General features: G+C 39.2%; 1 protein-coding gene across 1 annotated transcript in view; it reads right to left on the bottom strand.

Annotated features, from left to right (window-relative positions):
• ADGRA3 (adhesion G protein-coupled receptor A3) overlaps positions 1-18,480 on the bottom strand; it is a 197,882-nt gene that overhangs the window by 67,724 nt on the left and 111,678 nt on the right. Inside the window, exons 4-7 of the mRNA XM_053704094.1 lie at positions 17,538-17,609; positions 10,399-10,470; positions 2,087-2,247; positions 991-1,204 (exon numbers count right to left, since the gene is read on the bottom strand). Coding sequence (XP_053560069.1) covers positions 991-1,204; positions 2,087-2,247; positions 10,399-10,470; positions 17,538-17,609 — 519 coding nt within the window. The remainder of the gene's footprint in view (positions 1-990; positions 1,205-2,086; positions 2,248-10,398; positions 10,471-17,537; positions 17,610-18,480) is intronic.

Genomic DNA, 18,480 nt, shown 5'->3' with positions numbered 1-18,480 from the left:
ATCTCAGAGGTGGTGGAGACTGTAAGCAGCAGTGGTCTGAAGACAGCTGCTACTTACAGCTGCTACCCCCCGCAAGGGCTCTAAAGCAGCTTATGCTTCATAGGGGTCGAATTATCAACCCCTTTGCCTGCCTATGACTTCAGGTTCTCACAAGAGAACCTGCAGTCTGTATATTTATGAAGCAGTGGTCATCAGACCGCTGCTTTCCAAAGCATTCGCCACTGCTTAGGTTGCGAATTTCAATCTCACCTGACCAGAAAGATTGACAGCTCCTAAACGCGCATGATTGGCTCTGCACGGGCAGGGGGCGGGATTGCATGCAAGCGCAAAATAGTGCTCATGTGCAATGCTGAATTCCGGCAGCAGAAATCAGCCCGACAGTGGTGAGCTGCGGCGGACAGGGGCACGTATGTGCGTCCCTGTCCGCTGCATCTTGATAAATTGACCCCTTACTTAGTACATTGAGCCCTTTCATTACATCCAAGGTAATCCTAAAAAAGAAACTTATTTTAGTTTTGCAATAAAATCTATAATATTGTTGCGATTGTATACAGTTATTACGCTATACATCAAGTGTTTCCATTTGAGCTTGTCTTCCTCACAGCTAATGTTAAAAACATTTTAAAAAGACCCTGGGCCAACCAGAATTCCCTGTAAAGGCTGGAAAACTCTCTTAGGAAGAGACCACTCCCACAAATCTTTTAGTGGATATGGATATGCTCAGAAGCTTAGAGACAAAAATATGTCGTCGTAAGAACAGGAACAACAGTTATTTATTATTTTTAATGAAAGTGTAATAATATTTCAAATTCCCTTTTACACATAAAGAACAATAATACATGTAATGTTACTTTAAAGTGTAGATGGCAAAGTAATGAAAATAAAGTCAATTTAAAGTGCCAGGAAAAGAGCAGCAGAACTAAAATAAAATAAGGGTTAGCGCGCACACAAAAAAACATTGACGTTTATTACTCATGAGAGTGAGTGTACCTTGCAATTAATGAGCAATTGTGTATCATGTTCTTCTGGACAAAAATACCCTGAGATTCATCAGTTTCCACAATCTTCCCATCTTGATACCATAACACCTGCATGTCCTGATCAATGTAAGATGCCATGCACTGGAAAGGAAGACTGTCCCCTTCAAAGACAACCTGGCGATGTGATGGGGTCATGTAAAAAGACGGCAGTTCAAGCGGTGATTCTGGGATATTGAAGGGGCAAAACATTAAAAGCAAATAAAAATATAAACAAATAAAAAACTAACAAAGCAAAACAAGTAAAATAGAATTTGAAATGTCATTAAAAGTTTTTTTTTTGCTGCAATATATTTAGTTCTACAAAAATACTTCTTTTAAAAGTCATAACAGCTTTTGTGCTTATTTTTGTCATTGCATGAGGTCTGCTGCTAGCATAGTGAGAAGACTCCGTGCACGTGCATATTGTCATTTCATGCAGCCATCACTTGATGTATAAGTGTAAGCACATGACGCAGACTTGCTGCTAATATGGCTGGTGGGCTTGTTGGTGACATATCACATTAGGTTTCTAAAACTTACAGAATGGCACAAAGGGAGAATGAAGGTATGATCAGATGCTTCCAGAGTAAATGTAAGGAACAGTCCAGTCAAAATTAAACTTTCATGATTCAGATAGAGCATGCAATTTTGAGAAACTTTCTAATTTACTCCTATTATGATTTTTTTTTTTCTCTTGGTGTCTTTATTTGAAAAAGCAAGAATGTAAGCTTAGAAGCCGGCACTACCCATTAGCAAGCACTACTCAGGAGCTGAACCAAAAATGGGCCAGTTCCTAATCTTACATTCCTGCTTTTTCAAATAAAGATACAAAGAGAATGAAAAAAAATAGGAGTAAATTAGAAAGTTGCTTAAAATTGCATGCTCTATCTGAATCATGAAACAAAAACAAATGGATTTCATATTCCTTTTAGTTTAGTGACAGTCAATATGTTATGGTCAAGATTTTTAAATCTGTTGGGAGCAAACCGAAGGAAAAGTCTGATGTATAAAATAAGCTAATGAAGTAAGAAACCTATAAAACAGATTGCTCTTGGGAAGATCCTTACCACAGGTCAGTAGTTCTTGCTTCACTGCTGTGATTGGCTGCCCTTGTAATACCTTAGGAAATGCACATTTAGTTTCACGAACAGTTATATTTCGCTCTTTGATCCATCGAAACATCCACAGAAGATTACAGTCACAAAGAAGAAAGTCTGTCTGAAATTCTCTGCGGAAAGAATAGAATTGTTTAGATGGAACACAGAATATATCATTTGTAATTTATATAATATTTAAAAAGACATAAAAGTTAAAAAAGAAAACCCTTCTAATGCATTTTATTTAACTATTGCTTGAATATAACTTTGGGGTTCAATCACTATCCTTTAGAAAATGATATCTCATTATTGTTCTACAAATTTCACCATTAAAGTCTTTGGGGAGCTAGCTGAACACATCTGGTTAGCCAATGATAAGAGGCATGTTTGTGTAGTTGTCATTCACCAGCTAGCTCATACCTAAGATTATTTAGCTATGCTTTTCAACAAACGATACCAAAATAAAAAGTTGAAAATAAAACTACAAGGAAAGGCATCTTAAAATTGCATGCTTTATCTGATAATGAAACAAATTTAGCTATAGGAGTAAATTGGAAAGCTGATTAAAAATGTATGCTCTGTCTTGCAAGAAAATTGCAGTACTTTACGCTCCCCATAAAGTTTTTTCATTGGCCGATTTGAATTTGAAAATCAGCCAATGGGAATGCGTGTGCCCCTATATAAAGGGGGTACCTTGCCTTCAAAATTCATTGTCTAGTGACCGCATGAAGAGGATGTCGGCAACAGAAGAAACGAAGATTGATGAAGAGCGCTGCCTGGATGAAGATAAGAAGAGGTACCAACGCTGGGATGAAGATGGAGCACCGCTGCCCGGATTAATATTAATATCTTCGTGGGTTTAGTGTTAGGTATTTTTGGGTGTGGTTTTTTTTTTTTTTTTAGATTAGGGTTTTTTTTTTCTGGGCAGCAAAAAAGCTAAATGCCATTTTAAAGGGACAGTAAAGTAAAAAAAACTTTCATGATTTAAATAGGGCATGTAATTTTAAACAACTTTCCAATTTACTTTTATTACAAATTTTGCTTTGTTCTCTTGGTATTCTTAGTTGAAAGCTAAATCTAGGAGGTTCATGTGCTAATTTCTTAGACCTTGAAGACTGCCTCTAATTTGAAAGCATTTTGACAGTTTTTCACCACTAGAGGGCGTTAGTTCATGTGTTTCATATATATAACATTGAGTTCAGGCACGTGAAGCTCCTAGGAGCCAGCACTGATTGGCTAAAAATGCAAGTCTGTCAAAAGAACTAAAATAAGGGGGCAGTTTGCAGAGGCATAGATACAAGGTAATCGGTATATTATTATAACTGTGTTGGTTATGCAAAATTGGGGAATGGGTAATAAAGGGATTATCTACCTTTAAAAAAAACAAAAATTCTGGTGTTTACTGTCCCTTTAAGGGCAATGCCCTTTTCAGTGACACCCCCACTGACACCACTGGATGAGCGTTACAGAGTCACTGTCTGTAATGATCTGGCAACCTGGCATCATATGGTAATGAAGCATTAATTGTGCTCCATTACCATATGAAGGCAGATCCTGGAAGTCCAGAAACGTCAAGTCTCGTTTGTCACTTGACAACCGAATCTACTTGGGCTTCCAGCATGTCAGATGTAGATCTATGTTACACGGTACGCTGGGTGTTGTACCGCATGGTGTAGATCTATATCCGATTGGGCAAAGGGGTTAAACGGGACATAGAACACTAATGCTAGATCACAATCCTTTAGAAAAACATAATTTATGCTTACCTGATAAATTAATTTCTCTTGTAGTGTATCCAGTCCACGGATCATCCATTACTTGTGGGATATTCTCCTTCCCAACAGGAAGTTGCAAGAGGATCACCCACAGCAGAGCTGCTATATAGCTCCTCCCCTAACTGTCATATCCAGTCATTCGGCCGAAAACAAACAGAGAAAGGAGAAACCATAGGGTGCAGTGGTGACTGTAGTTTAATTAAAATTTAGACCTGCCTTAAAAGGACAGGGCGGGCCGTGGACTGGATACACTACAAGAGAAATAAATGTATCAGGTAAGCATAAATTATGTTTTCTCTTGTTAAGTGTATCCAGTCCACGGATCATCCATTACTTGTGGGATACCAATACCAAAGCTAAAGTACACGGATGATGGGAGGGACAAGGCAGGATTAAGTGGAAGGAACCACTGCCCGAAGAACCTTTCTCCCAAAAACAGCCTCTGAAGAAGCAAAAGTATCAAATTTGTAAAATTTTGAAAAAGTGTGAAGCGAAGACCAAGTCGCAGCCTTGCAAATCTGTTCAACAGAGGCCTCATTTTTGAAGGCCCAGGTGGAAGCCACAGCTCTAGTAGAATGAGCTGTAATCCTTTCAGGGAGCTGCTGTCCAGCAGTCTCATAGGCTAAGCGTATTATGCTCCGAAGCCAAAAGGACAGAGAGGTTGCCGAAGCTTTTTTACCTCTCCTCTGTCCAGAGTAAACGATAAAAAGGGAAGATGTTTGACGAAAATCCTTAGTAGCTTGTAAGTAAAACTTCAAGGCACGGACTACGTCCAGATTATGTAAAAGACGTTCCTTCTTTGAAGAAGGATTAGGACACAATGATGGAACAACAATCTCTTGATTGATATTCTTGTTAGAAACCACCTTAGGTAAAAACCCAGGTTTGGGACGCAGAACTACCTTATCTGCATGAAAAATCAGATAAGGAGAATCACATTGTAAGGCAGATAGCTCAGAGACTCTCCCTGAGCCGAGGAAATAGCCATCAAAAACAGAACTTTCCAAGATAAAAGTTTAATATCAATGGAATGAAGGGGTTCAAACGGAACTCCTTGAAGAACTTTAAGAACCAAGTTTAAGCTCCACGGAGGAGCAACAGGTTTAAACACAGGCTTAATTCTAACCAAAGCCTGGCAAAATGCCTGAACGTCTGGAACCTCTGCCAGACGCTTGTGCAAAAGAATAGACAGAGCAGAAATCTGTACCTTTAAGGAACTAGCTGATAATCCTTTGTCCAAGCCCTCTTGGAGAAAAGACAATATTCTAGGAATCCTAACCTTACTCCATGAGTAATTCTTGGATTCACACCAATAAGGATATTTACTCCATATCTTGTGGTAGATTTTCCTGGTAACAGGCTTTCGTGCCTGTATTAAGGTATCAATGACTGACTCGGAGAAGCCACGCTTTGATAGAATCAAGCGTTCAATCTCCATGCAGTCAGTCTCAGAGAAATTAGATTTGGATGATTGAAAGGACCTTGTATCAGAAGGTCCTGTCTTAGAGGCAGAGTCCATGGTGGAAAGGATGACATGTCCACTAGGTCTGCATACCAAGTCCTGCGTGGCCACGCAGGTGCTATCAGAATCACTGATGCTCTCTCCTGTTTGATTTTGGCAATCAGTCGAGAGAGCAGAGGAAACGGTGGAAACACATAAGCCAGGTTGAAGAACCAAGGCGCTGCTAGAGCATCTATCAGCGTCGTATCTGGGTCCCTGGACCTGGATCCGTAACAAGGGAGCTTGGCGTTCTGGCGAGACGCCATGAGATCCAACTCTGGTTTGCCCCAACGATGAATCAATTGAGCAAACACCTCCGGATGGAGTTCCCACTCCCCCGGATAGAAAGTCTGACGACTTAGAAAATCCGCCTCCCAGTTCTCCACGCCTGGGATATGGATTGCTGACAGGTGGCAAGAGTGGCACTCTGCCCAGCTAATTATTTTTGAGACTTCTAACATCGCTAGGGAATTCCTGGTTCCCCCTTGATGGTTTATGTAAGCCACAGTCGTGATGTTGTCCGACTGAAATCTGATGAACCTCAGTGTTGCTAACTGAGGCCAAGTCAGAAGAGCATTTAATATCGCTCTTAACTCCAGAATATTTATTGGAAGGAGTTTCTCCTCCTGAGTCCACGATCCCTGTGCCTTCAGGGAGTTCCAGACTGCACCCCAACCTAGAAGGCTGGCATCTGTTGTTACAATTGTCCAATCTGGCCTGCGAAAGGTCATACCCTTGGACAGGTGGACCCGAGACAACCACCAGAGAAGAGAATCTCTGGTCTCTTGATCCAGATTTAGCAGAGGGGACAAATCTGTGTAATCCCCATTCCACTGACTCAGCATTCATAATTGCAGAGGTCTGAGATGTAGGCGCGCAAATGGCACTATGTCCATTGCCGCTACCATTAAGCCGATTACCTCCATACACTGAGCCACCGAAGGGCGCGGAATGGAGTGATGAACACGGCAAGCATTTAGAAGTTTTGATAACCTGGACTCCGTCAGGTAAATTTTCATTTCTACAGAATCTATAAGAGTCCCTAAGAAGGAGACTCTTATGAGTGGGGATAGAGAACTCTTTTCCTCGTTCACTTTCCACCCGTGCGACCTCAGAAATGCCAGAACTATCTCCTTGCGGTCTTAGAACCGCCAGAAGTGAGCCCAGAACCTTTGTAAAGATTCTCGGGGCTGTAGCCAACCCGAAGGGAAGAGCTACAAATTGGTAATGCCTGTCTAGAAAAGCAAACCTTAGAAACCGATGATGGTCTTTGTGAATCGGTATGTGAAGGTAGGCATCCTTTAGGTCCACTGTGGTCATGTACTGACCCTCTTGGATCATGGGTAGGATGGTCCGAATAGTTTCCATTTTGAAAGATGGAACTCTGAGGAATTTGTTTAAGATCTTTAGATCCAAAATTGGTCTGAAGGTTCCCTCTTTTTTGGGAACCACAAACAGATTTGAATAAAAACCCTGTCCTTGTTCCGTCCGCGGAACTGGATGGATCACTCCCATAATTAGGAGGTCTTGCACACAGCGTAGGAATGCCTCTTTCTTTATCTGATTTGCAGATAGCCTTGAAAGATGAAATCTCCCTTGTGGAGGGGAAGCTTTGAAGTCCAGAAGATATCCCTGAGATATGATCTTGAACATCTCTTGCCCATGCCTGGGCGAAGAGAGAAAGTCTGCCCCCTACTAGATCCGTTGCCGGATAGGGGGCCGTTCCTTCATGCTGTCTTAGAGGCAGCAGCAGGCTTTCTGGCCTGCTTGTCTTTGTTCCAGGACTGGTTAGGTTTCCAGGCCTGCTTAGATTGAGCAAAAGTTCCCTCTTGCTTTGAAGCGGAGGAAGTTGATGCTGCACCTGCCTTGAAATTTCAAAAGGCACGAAAATTAGACTGTTTGGCCTTTGCTTTGGCCCTGTCCTGAGGAAGGGTATGACCCTTACCTCCAGTAATGTCAGCAATAATTTCCTTCAAACAAGGCCAGAGTAAGGTCTGCCCCTTGAAAGGAATGTTGAGTAATTTAGACTTCGAAGTCACGTCAGCTGACCAGGATTTAAGCCATAGCGCCCTACGCGCCTGGATGGCGAATCCGGAATTCTTAGCCGTTAGTTTAGTCAAATGAACAATGGCATCAGAAAAAAATGAGTTAGCTAGCTTAAGTGTTCTAAGCTTGTCAATAATTTCAGTCAATGGAGCTGTATGGATGGCCTCTTCCAGGGCCTCAAACCAGAATGCCGCCGCGGCCGTGACAGGCGCAATGCATGCAAGGGGCTGTAAAATAAAACCTTGTTGAATAAACATTTTCTTAAGGTAACCCTCCAATTTTTTATCCATTGGATCTGAAAAAGCACAACTGTCCTCAACCGGGATAGTGGTACGCTTTGCTAAAGTAGAAACTGCTCCCTCCACCTTAGGGACCGTCTGCCATAAGTCCTGTGTAGTGGCGTCTATTGGAAACATTTTTCTAAATATAGGAGGTGGGGAAAAAGGCACACCCGGTCTATCCCAATCCTTGCTAATAATTTCTGTAAGCCTTTTAGGTATAGGAAAAACATCAGTACACACCGGCACCGCATAGTATTTATCCAGCCTACACAATTTCTCTGGTACTGCAACTGTGTTACAGTCATTCAGAGCAGCTAATACCTCCCCAAGCAATACACGGAGGTTCTCAAGCTTAAATTTAAAATTAGAAATCTCTGAATCAGGTTTCCCCGAATCAGAGACGTCACCCACAGACTGAAGCTCTCCGTCCTCATGATCTGCATATTGTGACAAAGTATCAGACATGGCCCTTACAGCATCTGCGCGCTCTGTATTTCTCCTAACCCCAGAGCAATCGCGCTTGCCTCTTAATTCAGGCAACCTGGATAATACCTCTGACAGGGTATTATTCATGATTGCAGCCATGTCCTGCAAGGTAATCGCTATGGGCGTCCCTGATGCAATTGACGCCATATTAGCATGCATCCCCTGAGCGGGAGGCGAAGGGTCTGACACGTGGGGAGAGTTATTCGGCATAAATTCCCCTTAGTCAGAATCTTCTGGTGATATTTCTTTTATAGTTAAAGACTGATCTTTACTGTTTAAGGTGAAATCAATACATTTAGTACACATTCTCCTATGGGGCTCCACCATGGCTTTCAAACATAATGAACAAGTTGTTTCCTCTGTGTCAGACATGTTTAAACAGACTAGCAATGAGACTAGCAAGCTTGGAAAACACTTTAAACAAGTTTACAAGCAATATAAAAAACGTTACTGCACCTTTAAGAAACACAAATTTTTGCCAAAATTTGAAATAACAGTGAAAAAAGGCAGTTACACTAACAAAATTTTTACAGTGTATGTAACAAGTTAGCAGAGCATTGCACCCACTTGCAAATGGATGATTAACCCCTTAATACCAAACACAGAATAATAACTGATAAAAACATGTTTTTTTTTTTTGTGTTTCTTTTTTTTTTAAAATAGTCACAACAACTGCCACAGCTCTACTGTGGCTTGTTACCTCCCTCAAAAACGACTTTGAAGCCTTTTGAGCCCTCCAGAGATATCCTGGATCATGCAGGAAGAAGCTGGATGTCTGTGTCTAATTTTTGCTGCACAAAAAAACCCCTCCCACTTATATTACAACAGTGGAAAGTCAGGAAACTGTTACTAGGCAGAATTCAAGCCAGCCATGTGGAAAAAAACTAGGCCCCAATAAGTTTTATCACCAAACATATATAAAAACGATTAAACATGCCAGCAAACGTTTTATATTACATTTTTATAAGAGTATGTATCTCTATTAATAAGCCTGATACCAGTAGCTCTCACTGCATTTAAGGCTTTACTTACATTAGTTCAGTATCAGCAGCATTTTCTAGCCAATTCCATCCCTAGAAAAATATTAACTGCACATACCTTATTACAGGAAAACCTGCACGCTATTCCCTCTCTGAAGTTACCTCAGTCCTCAGAATATGTGAGAACAGCAAAGGATCTTAGTTACTTCTGCTAAGATCATAGAAAACGCAGGCAGATTCTTCTTCTAAATACTGCCTGAGATAAACAGTACACTCCGGTACCATTTAAAAATAACAAACTTTTGATTGAAGAATAAACTAAGAATAAAACACCACACTCCTCTTACGACCTCCATCTTGGTTGAGGCTTGCAAGAGAATGACTGGGTATGACAGTTAGGGGAGGAGCTATATAGCAGCTCTGCTGTGGGTGATCCTCTTGCAACTTCCTGTTGGGAAGGAGGAGAATATCCCACAAGTAATGGATGATCCGTGGACTGGATACACTTAACAAGAGAAAGCTTAATTCATTTTCTACAAAATTCACCTTTGAAATCTATAGGGATAAACTATTGTACAGGACTGTAATAAAAAAAAAAAACACAGTTTACAATCAAATGTATAGTGCCCCCTTTTTCTGTCACACTGCACAACCTTAACCCTGCTAGTTACTGTACCTAACTGGTCATAGTGGTGATTACAATATGGTCATTGTTTTGAAGTATCTTAACAAAATGACAGTCTCTAACAGTGTCTACTACAGCAAACATTTGGACTTCTTAAAAGGACACTAAAGTTAAAATTACATTTTCATGATTCATATAGTGCATGCAGTTTTAAGAGACTTTTACTTCTATTATCAAATTTTGCAGTCTCTTTTATATACATACTTTTTGAGGCATCAGCTCCTACTGAGCATGTGTTCACAGTGTGTACTTCTAATATGTGATTGGTTGATGGCTGTCATGTGATATAAGGGGGTGGCTAAAGGGGTACATTTTGTCATAAAACAATCTGCTGCTTATTTGAAATTCAGAGTAAGTGTTACTACATTTTCTTTTTATCATGCACATGATAGTTATCCAATTCTACTGTATTTAATCGACCTTTAAACATAAGTAGGTGGTGGAGTTTGAAACTAAAATTGATGTTTCAATGCAATAACTGCTAAAAATGATTTCAGTACAGACAATAATGATGCTAATTGTACTTACACAGATTTAAGGGCGACCAAGTTGGAAAACGTGTCTTGTGCTAAAGAAGAGAATACATTTCCAGAAAGATTCCTAAAAATAAGAGACGTATCATTAGCATATTAAAAATGTATCCTATCTTAAGTTAAATTATATGAAATAGCAATGATTTGCATGCAAACATATGTATGGTGCATTTGTGATTGCCTGATTGCAGTCACATGATAGAGGGGTCAGGGAAAATGTAAGTAACTGAAATTACAAACAAAAATCTACTACTCCTTTGAATTTCAGATTTAAAAAGGGACAGTAAATATTTTGTAACTTAACATAGTTCTTCACTACGTCTGTGCCCTTTTCCTTTATTCAAAGACTGAAAAAGTCTTACTGTACCTTTAAGTTTACATTTTTTTTCAGCAAAAAACTTTGAATCATTACATGCACAATACTGTACTTATGTACTACATGACAAATTTCGAGAGTGAAAATGTAAAACAATTCAGAATAGATCTGTCGACAAGGAAGGGTTAAGTTGCTGAAATGTAGTCCACTTTTTTCAAGATGTCCTGTGATTTAACTTGATCACATCTATCTGCTTTAACACATTAGATACTTTTATTCAATATTAAATTAAATACCATAATGAAATTGGCAAAAATAAACAAATAAGTAATTTGGGTATTATAAGTGATTTATTGTATGCAGTAATTTGAATCTAAATAGGCCACTAAGAAGAGTAGATAATGTCACACTGTGATTTTGAAAAGCTTTATTGAATGAATCGTAAACAAACCAGCCAACAGTATAGACGTAAATGAACGACACTAAAACTAACTAAAGACTGTTAAGGGAAGCACAGAGAAAGGCTGCATTGTTTGCATTATGGCACATGATCCTTCAACATTTGCTAAAAATTTGTTCCAGGCTTTTTGAGACTATTCTTTGAAAAGTATTTTCAAGATCACACACACACACACACAATAAAAATAATGCCTTAAGGGGAAACAACTGGTACAGCATTTTGAAAATGTACCAAGTCCCATCTGGCTTTGGGAGATTTTTTTTTCCGTACAATTTACTAAAATTAAACAACAACAAACGTCTCTCAAGAACAAGAAAGAACAACGTATTACTCATAAGTACTAGAAATAATTTGCTTGATTATGATATAGGAAGAGCAGTTTCTTTGAATTATGCTTAAAAAAATGACTGCATACATCCCAAGTGGCAAAAACATAATTTATGTAAGAACTTACCTGATAAATTCATTTCTTTCATATTAGCAAGAGTCCATGAGCTAGTGACGTATGGGATATACATTCCTACCAGGAGGGGCAAAGTTTCCCAAACCTCAAAATGCCTACAAATACACCCCTCACCACACCCACAAATCAGTTTAACGAATAGCCAAGAAGTGGGGTGATAAGAAAAAAGTGCGAAAGCATAAAAAATAAGGAATTGGAATAATTGTGCTTTATACAAAAAAATCATAACCACCACAAAAAAGGTGGGCCTCATGGACTCTTGCTAATATGAAAGAAATGAATTTATCAGGTAAGTTCTTACATAAATTATGTTTTCTTTCATGTAATTGGCAAGAGTCCATGAGCTAGTGACGTATGGGATAATGACTACCCAAGATGTGGATCTTTCCACGCAAGAGTAACTAGAGAGGGAGGGATAAAATAAAGACAGCCAATTCCGCTGAAAAATAATCCACACCCAAAACAATTTAAATTTTATAATGAAAAAAACTGAAAATATAAGCAAAAGATTCAAACTGAAACAGCTGCCTGAAGTACTTTTCTACCAAAAACAGCTTCAGAAGAAGAAAACACATCAAAATGGAAGAATTTAGTAAAAGTATGCAAAGAAGACCAAGTTGCTGCTTTGCAAATCTGATCAACCGAAGCTTCATTCCTAAACTCCCAGGAAGTAGAAACTGACCTAGTAGAATGAGCTGTAATCCTTTGAGGCGGAGTCTTACCCGACTCGACATAAGCATGATGAATTAAAGATTTCAACCAAGATGCCAAAGAAATGGCAGAGGCCTTCTGACCTTTCCTAGAACCGGAAAAGATAAATAGACTAGAAGTCTTTCGGAAAGTCTTAGTAGCTTCAACATAATATTTCAAAGCTCTAACTACATCCAAAGAATGCAATGATTTCTCCTTAGAATTCTTAGGATTAGGACATAATGAAGGAACCACAATTTCTCTACTAATGTTGTTGGAATTCACAACCTTAGGTAAAAATTCAAAAGAAGTTCGCAACACCGCCTTATCCTGGTGAAAAATCAGAAAAGGAGATTCACAAGAAAGAGCAGATAATTCAGAAACTCTTCTGGCAGAAGAGATGGCCAAAAGGAACAAAACTTTCCAAGAAAGTAATTTAATGTCCAATGAATGCATAGGTTCAAACGGAGGAGCTTGAAGAGCCCCCAGAACCAAATTCAAACTCCAAGGAGGAGAAATTGACTTAATAACAGGTTTTATACGAACCAAAGCTTGTACAAAACAATGAATATCAGGAAGATTAGCAATCTTTCTGTGAAAAAGAACAGAAAGAGCAGAGATTTGTCCTTTCAAGGAACTTGCAGACAAACCTTTATCCAAACCATCCTGAAGAAACTGTAAAATTCTCGGAATTCAAAAAGAATGCCAGGAAAAATGATGAGAAAGACACCAAGAAATATAAGTCTTCCAGACTCTATAATATATCTCCCTAGATACAGATTTATGAGCCTGTAACATAGTATTAATCACAGAGTCAGAGAAACCTCTTTGACCAAGAATCAAGCGTTCAATCTCCATACCTTTAAATTTAAGGATTTGAGATCCTGATGGAAAAAAGGACCTTGCGACAGAAGGTCTGGTCTTAACGGAAGAGTCCACGGTTGGCAAGAAGCCATCCGGACAAGATCTGCATACCAAAACCTGTGAGGCCATGCTGGAGCTACCAGCAGAACAAACGAGCATTCCTTCAGAATCTTGGAGATCACTCTTGGAAGAAGAACTAGAGGCGGAAAGATATAGGCAGGATGATACTTCCAAGGAAGTGACAATGCATCCACTGCTTCCGCTTGAGGATCCCTGGATCTGGACAGATACCTGGGAAGTTTCTTGTTTAGATGAGAGGCCATCAGATCTATTTCTGGAAGTCCCCACATTTGAACAATCTGAAGAAAAACCTCTGGGTGAAGAGACCATTCGCCCGGATGCAACGTTTGGCGACTGAGATAATCCGCTTCCCAATTGTCTATGCCTGGGATATGGACCGCAGAAACTAGACAGGAGCTGGATTCCGCCCAAACCAGAATTCGAGATACTTCTTTCATAGCTAGAGGACTGTGAGTCCCTCCTTGATGATTGATGTATGCCACAGATGTGACATTGTCTGTCTGAAAACAAATGAACGATTCTCTCTTTAGAAGAGGCCAAGACTGAAGAGCTCTGAAAATTGCACGGAGTTCCAAAATATTGATCGGTAATCTCATCTCCTGAGATTCCCAAACCCCTTGTGCCGTCAGAGACCCCCACACAGCTCCCCAACCTGTAAGACTTGCATCTGTTGAAATTACAGTCCAGGTCGGAAGAACAAAAGAAGCCCCCTGAACTAAAACGATGGTGATCTGTCCACCACGTCAGAGAGTGTCGTACAATCGGTTTTAAAGATATTAATTGAGATATCTTTGTGTAATCCCTGCACCATTGGTTCAGCATACAGAGCTGAAGAGGTCGCATGTGAAAACGAGCAAAGGGGATCGCGTCCGATGCAGCAGTCATAAGACCTAGAATTTCCATGCATAAGGCTACCGAAGGGAATGATTGTGACTGAAGGTTTCGACAAGCTGATATCAATTTTAGACATCTCTTGTCTGTCAAAGATAGAGTCATGGACACTGAATCTATCTGGAAACCCAAAAAGGTTACACTTGTCTGAGGAATCAATGAACTTTTTAGTAAATTGATCCTCCAACCATGATCTTGAAGAAACAACACAAGTCGATTCGTATGAGATTCTGCTAAATGTGAAGACTGAGCAAGTACCAAGATATCGTCCAAATAAGGAAATACCACAATACCCTGTTCTCTGATTACAGACAGAAGGGCACCGAGAACCTTTGTAAAAATTCTTGGAGCTGTTGCTAGGCCAAACGGCAGAGCCACAAACTGGTAATGCTTGTCTAGGAAAGAGAATCTCAGAAACTGATAGTGATCTGGATGAATCGGAATATGCAGATATGCATCCTGTAAATCTATTGTAGACATATAATGCCCTTGCTGAACAAAAGGCAGGATAGTCCTTACAGTTACCATTTTGAATGTTGGTATCCTTACATAACAATTCAATATTTTTAGATCCAGAACTGGTCTGAAGGAATTCTCCTTCTTTGGTACAATGAAGAGATTTGAATAAAACCCCAGCCCCTGTTCCAGAACTGGAACTGGCATAATTACTCCAGCCAACTCTAGATCTGAAACACTTTTCAGAAATGCTTGAGCCTTCGCTGAATTTACTGGGACACGGGAAAGAAAAAATCTCTTTGCAGGAGGTCTTATCTTGAAACCAATTCTGTACCCTTCTGAAACAATGTTCTGAATCCAAAGATTGTGAACGGAATTGATCTAAATTTCTTTGAAAAAATGTAATCTGCCCCCTACCAGACTGGAGATGGTTTCCAAACTGATACCGCTCCTGAGGATGAAGGATCAGGCTTTTGTTCCTTGTTGTGACGAAAGGAACGAAAACGATTATTAGACCTGAATTTACCTTTAGACTTTTTATCCTGTGGTAAAAAAGTTCCTTTCCCTCCAGTAACAGTTGAGATAATAGAATCCAACTGAGAACCAAATAATTTATTACCCTGGAAAGAAAGGGAAAGCAGAGTAGACTTAGAAGACATATCAGCATTCCAAGTTTTAAGCCATAAAGCTCTTCTAGCTAAAATAGCTAGAGACATATACCTGACATCAACTCTAATGATATCAAAGATGGCATCACAAATAAAATTATTAGCATGTTGAAGCAGAATAATAATGCTATGAGAATTATGATCTGTTACTTGTTGCGCTAAAGATTCCAACCAAAAAGTTGAAGCTGCAGCAACATCCGCCAAAGATATAGCAGGTCTAAGAAGATTACCTGAACACAAATAAGCTTTTCTTAGAAAGGATTCAATTTTCCTATCTAAAGGATCCTTAAAGGAAGTACCATCTGCCGTAGGAATAGTAGTGCGCTTAGCAAGAGTAGAGACAGCCCCATCAACCTTAGGGATTTTGTCCCAAAACTCTAATATATAATTGCTTAAAACGTTTAGAAGGAGTAAATGAATTACCCAAATTATTCCATTCCCTGGAAATTACTTCAGAAATAGCACCAGGAACAGGAAAAACTTCTGGAATAACTACAGGAGATTTAAAAACCTTATCTAAACGTTTAGATTTAGTATCAAGAGGACCAGAATCCTCAATTTCTAATGTAATTAGGACTTCTTTAAATAAAGAACGAATAAATTCCATTTTAAATAAATATGAAGATTTATCAGCATCAACCTCTGAGACAGAATCCTCTGAACCAGAAGAACCACTATCAGAATCAGAATGATGATGTTCATTTAAAAATTCATCTGAACAATGAGAAGTTTTAAAATACTTTTTATGTTTACTAGAAGGAGGAATAACAGACATAGCCTTCTTAATGGATTTAGAAACAAAATCTCTTATGCTATCAGGAACACTCTGAGCATTAGATGTTGACGGAACAGCAACAGGTAATGGAACTTTACTAAAGGAAATATTATCTGCATAACAAGTTTGTCATGACATTCAATACAAACAACAGCTGGAGGAATAGCTACCAAAAGTTTACAGCAGATACACTTAGCTTTGGTAGCTCCAGCACCAGGCAGCGATTTTCCAGAAGTATCTTCTGACTCAGTTTCAACGTGGGACATCTTGCAATATGTAATAGAAAAAAACAACATATAAAGCAAAATTAATCAAATTCCTTAAATGACAGTTTCAGGAATCGGAAAAAATGCCAGTGAACAAGCTTCTAGCAACCAGAAACAATAAATAATGAGACTTAAATAATGTGGAGACAAAAGTGACGCCCATATTTTTTTTAGCGCCAAATAAGACGCCCACATTATTTGGCGCCTAAATGCTTTTGGCGCCAAAAATTACGCCACATCCGGAACGCCGACACTTTTGGCGCAAAAGAACGTCAAAAATGACGCAACTTCCGGCGACACGTATGACGCCGGAAACAGAAAAAAAAATTGCGCCAAAAAAGTCCGCGCCAAGAATGACGCAATAAAATGAAGCATTTTCAGCCCCCGCAAGCCTAACAGCCCACAGGGAAAAAGTCAAATTTTAAGGTAAGAAAAAAATGATTTATTCATATGCATTATCCCAAATATGAAACTGACTGTCTGAAATAAGGAATGTTGAACATCCTGAGTCAAGGCAAATAAATGTTTGAATACATATATTTAGAACTTTATAAAAAAGTGCCCAACCATAGCTTAGAGTGTCACAGAAAATAAGACTTACTTACCCCAGGACACTCATCTACATGTTGTAGAAAGCCAAACCAGTACTGAAACGAAAATCAGCAGAGGTAATGGTATATATATATATATATATATATATATATATAAGAGTATATCGTCGATCTGAAAAGGGAGGTAAGAGATGAATCTCTACGACCGATAACAGAGAACCTATGAAATAGACCCCGTAGAAGGAGATCATTGCATTCAAATAGGCAATACTCTCCTCACATCCCTCTGACATTCACTGCACGCTGAGAGGAAAACCGGGCTCCAACCTGCTGCGGAGCGCATATCAACGTAGAATCTAGCACAACTTACTTCACCACCTCCATAGGAGGCAAAGTTTGTAAAACCGATTTGTGGGTGTGGTGAGGGGTGTATTTGTAGGCATTTTGAGGTTTGGGAAACTTTGCCCCTCCTGGTAGGAATGTATATCCCATACGTCACTAGCTCATGGACTCTTGCTAATTACATGAAAGAAACTGGATTCCCGACTATGTAAATAGTTGTATGTACACAAGGAAATTTTTGTAGCTATTTACTGAATAGGATATGTGAAGCACATCCTCAATTAGTCTAAAAAACAAACATCCATACTTACAATCTGACCAGATTAGTTAGTCCTTTGAATGTGTCGGCGTTAAGGCACCCTATTCTGTTGCTGGCAAGGTCTCTACAAAACAAAAATGTTTGCAAGCAAATCTTAGTACAGCTAAGAAGTTAACCATAAAGGATGTCTCTTCAGCAGATAACATTTTTTAAAGGAACAAAGCTGTTACAAGTTCAGAACTAAATAAAGTGACATATTTGAGCTGGGTTTTAATACATAATAACATTGTTTGTACATATGGCAGTGTAATTATTTTCACTATTCTATTCTAACATTTTCTATTATTTATGAATGGTACTTAAAGGGACACTCAATCAAAATTAAACTTTTATTATTCAGATAAAGCATGCCATTTTAAACAACTTTCCAATTTACGTCTATTAACACAATGTGCACAGCTTTTTTATATTTAAACTTTTTGAGTCACCACTTCCTACTGATCATGTGCAAGAATAAGTGTGTATGCATTTGTGGATGGCTGTCACATGGTACGTGTATGCATTTGTGATTGGCTGATGGCTGTCACATGGTACAGGGGGGAGTGGAAAAATACATAACTTTTAAAATTGTCGAGATACAGAGCGTGTAGATGCTGTAAGAGCCATGTCTGATACTGCGTCACAATATGCAGAACCTGAGGACGGAGAGCTTCAGTCTGCATCTCTGACTCGGGGAAACCTGATTCAGATATTTCTAATTTTAAATTTAAGCTTGAGAACCTCCGTGTATTGCTTGGGGAGGTGTTAGCTGCTCTGAATGACTGTGACACAATTGCAGTGCCAGAGAAATTGTGTAGACTGGATAAATACTATGCAGTGCCGGTGTGTACTGATGTTTTTCCAATACCTAAAAGGTTTACAGAAATTATTAATAAGGAGTTGGATAGACCCGGTGTGCCGTTTTCCCCCCCTCCTATATTTAGAAAAATGTTTCC

This window comes from Bombina bombina, chromosome 2 (genome assembly GCF_027579735.1).
Source record: "Bombina bombina isolate aBomBom1 chromosome 2, aBomBom1.pri, whole genome shotgun sequence".
Lineage (NCBI taxonomy): Eukaryota > Metazoa > Chordata > Amphibia > Anura > Bombinatoridae > Bombina > Bombina bombina.
Note: the sequence above shows the minus strand (reverse complement) of the source record. Positions and strands in the feature narration are given on the sequence as shown.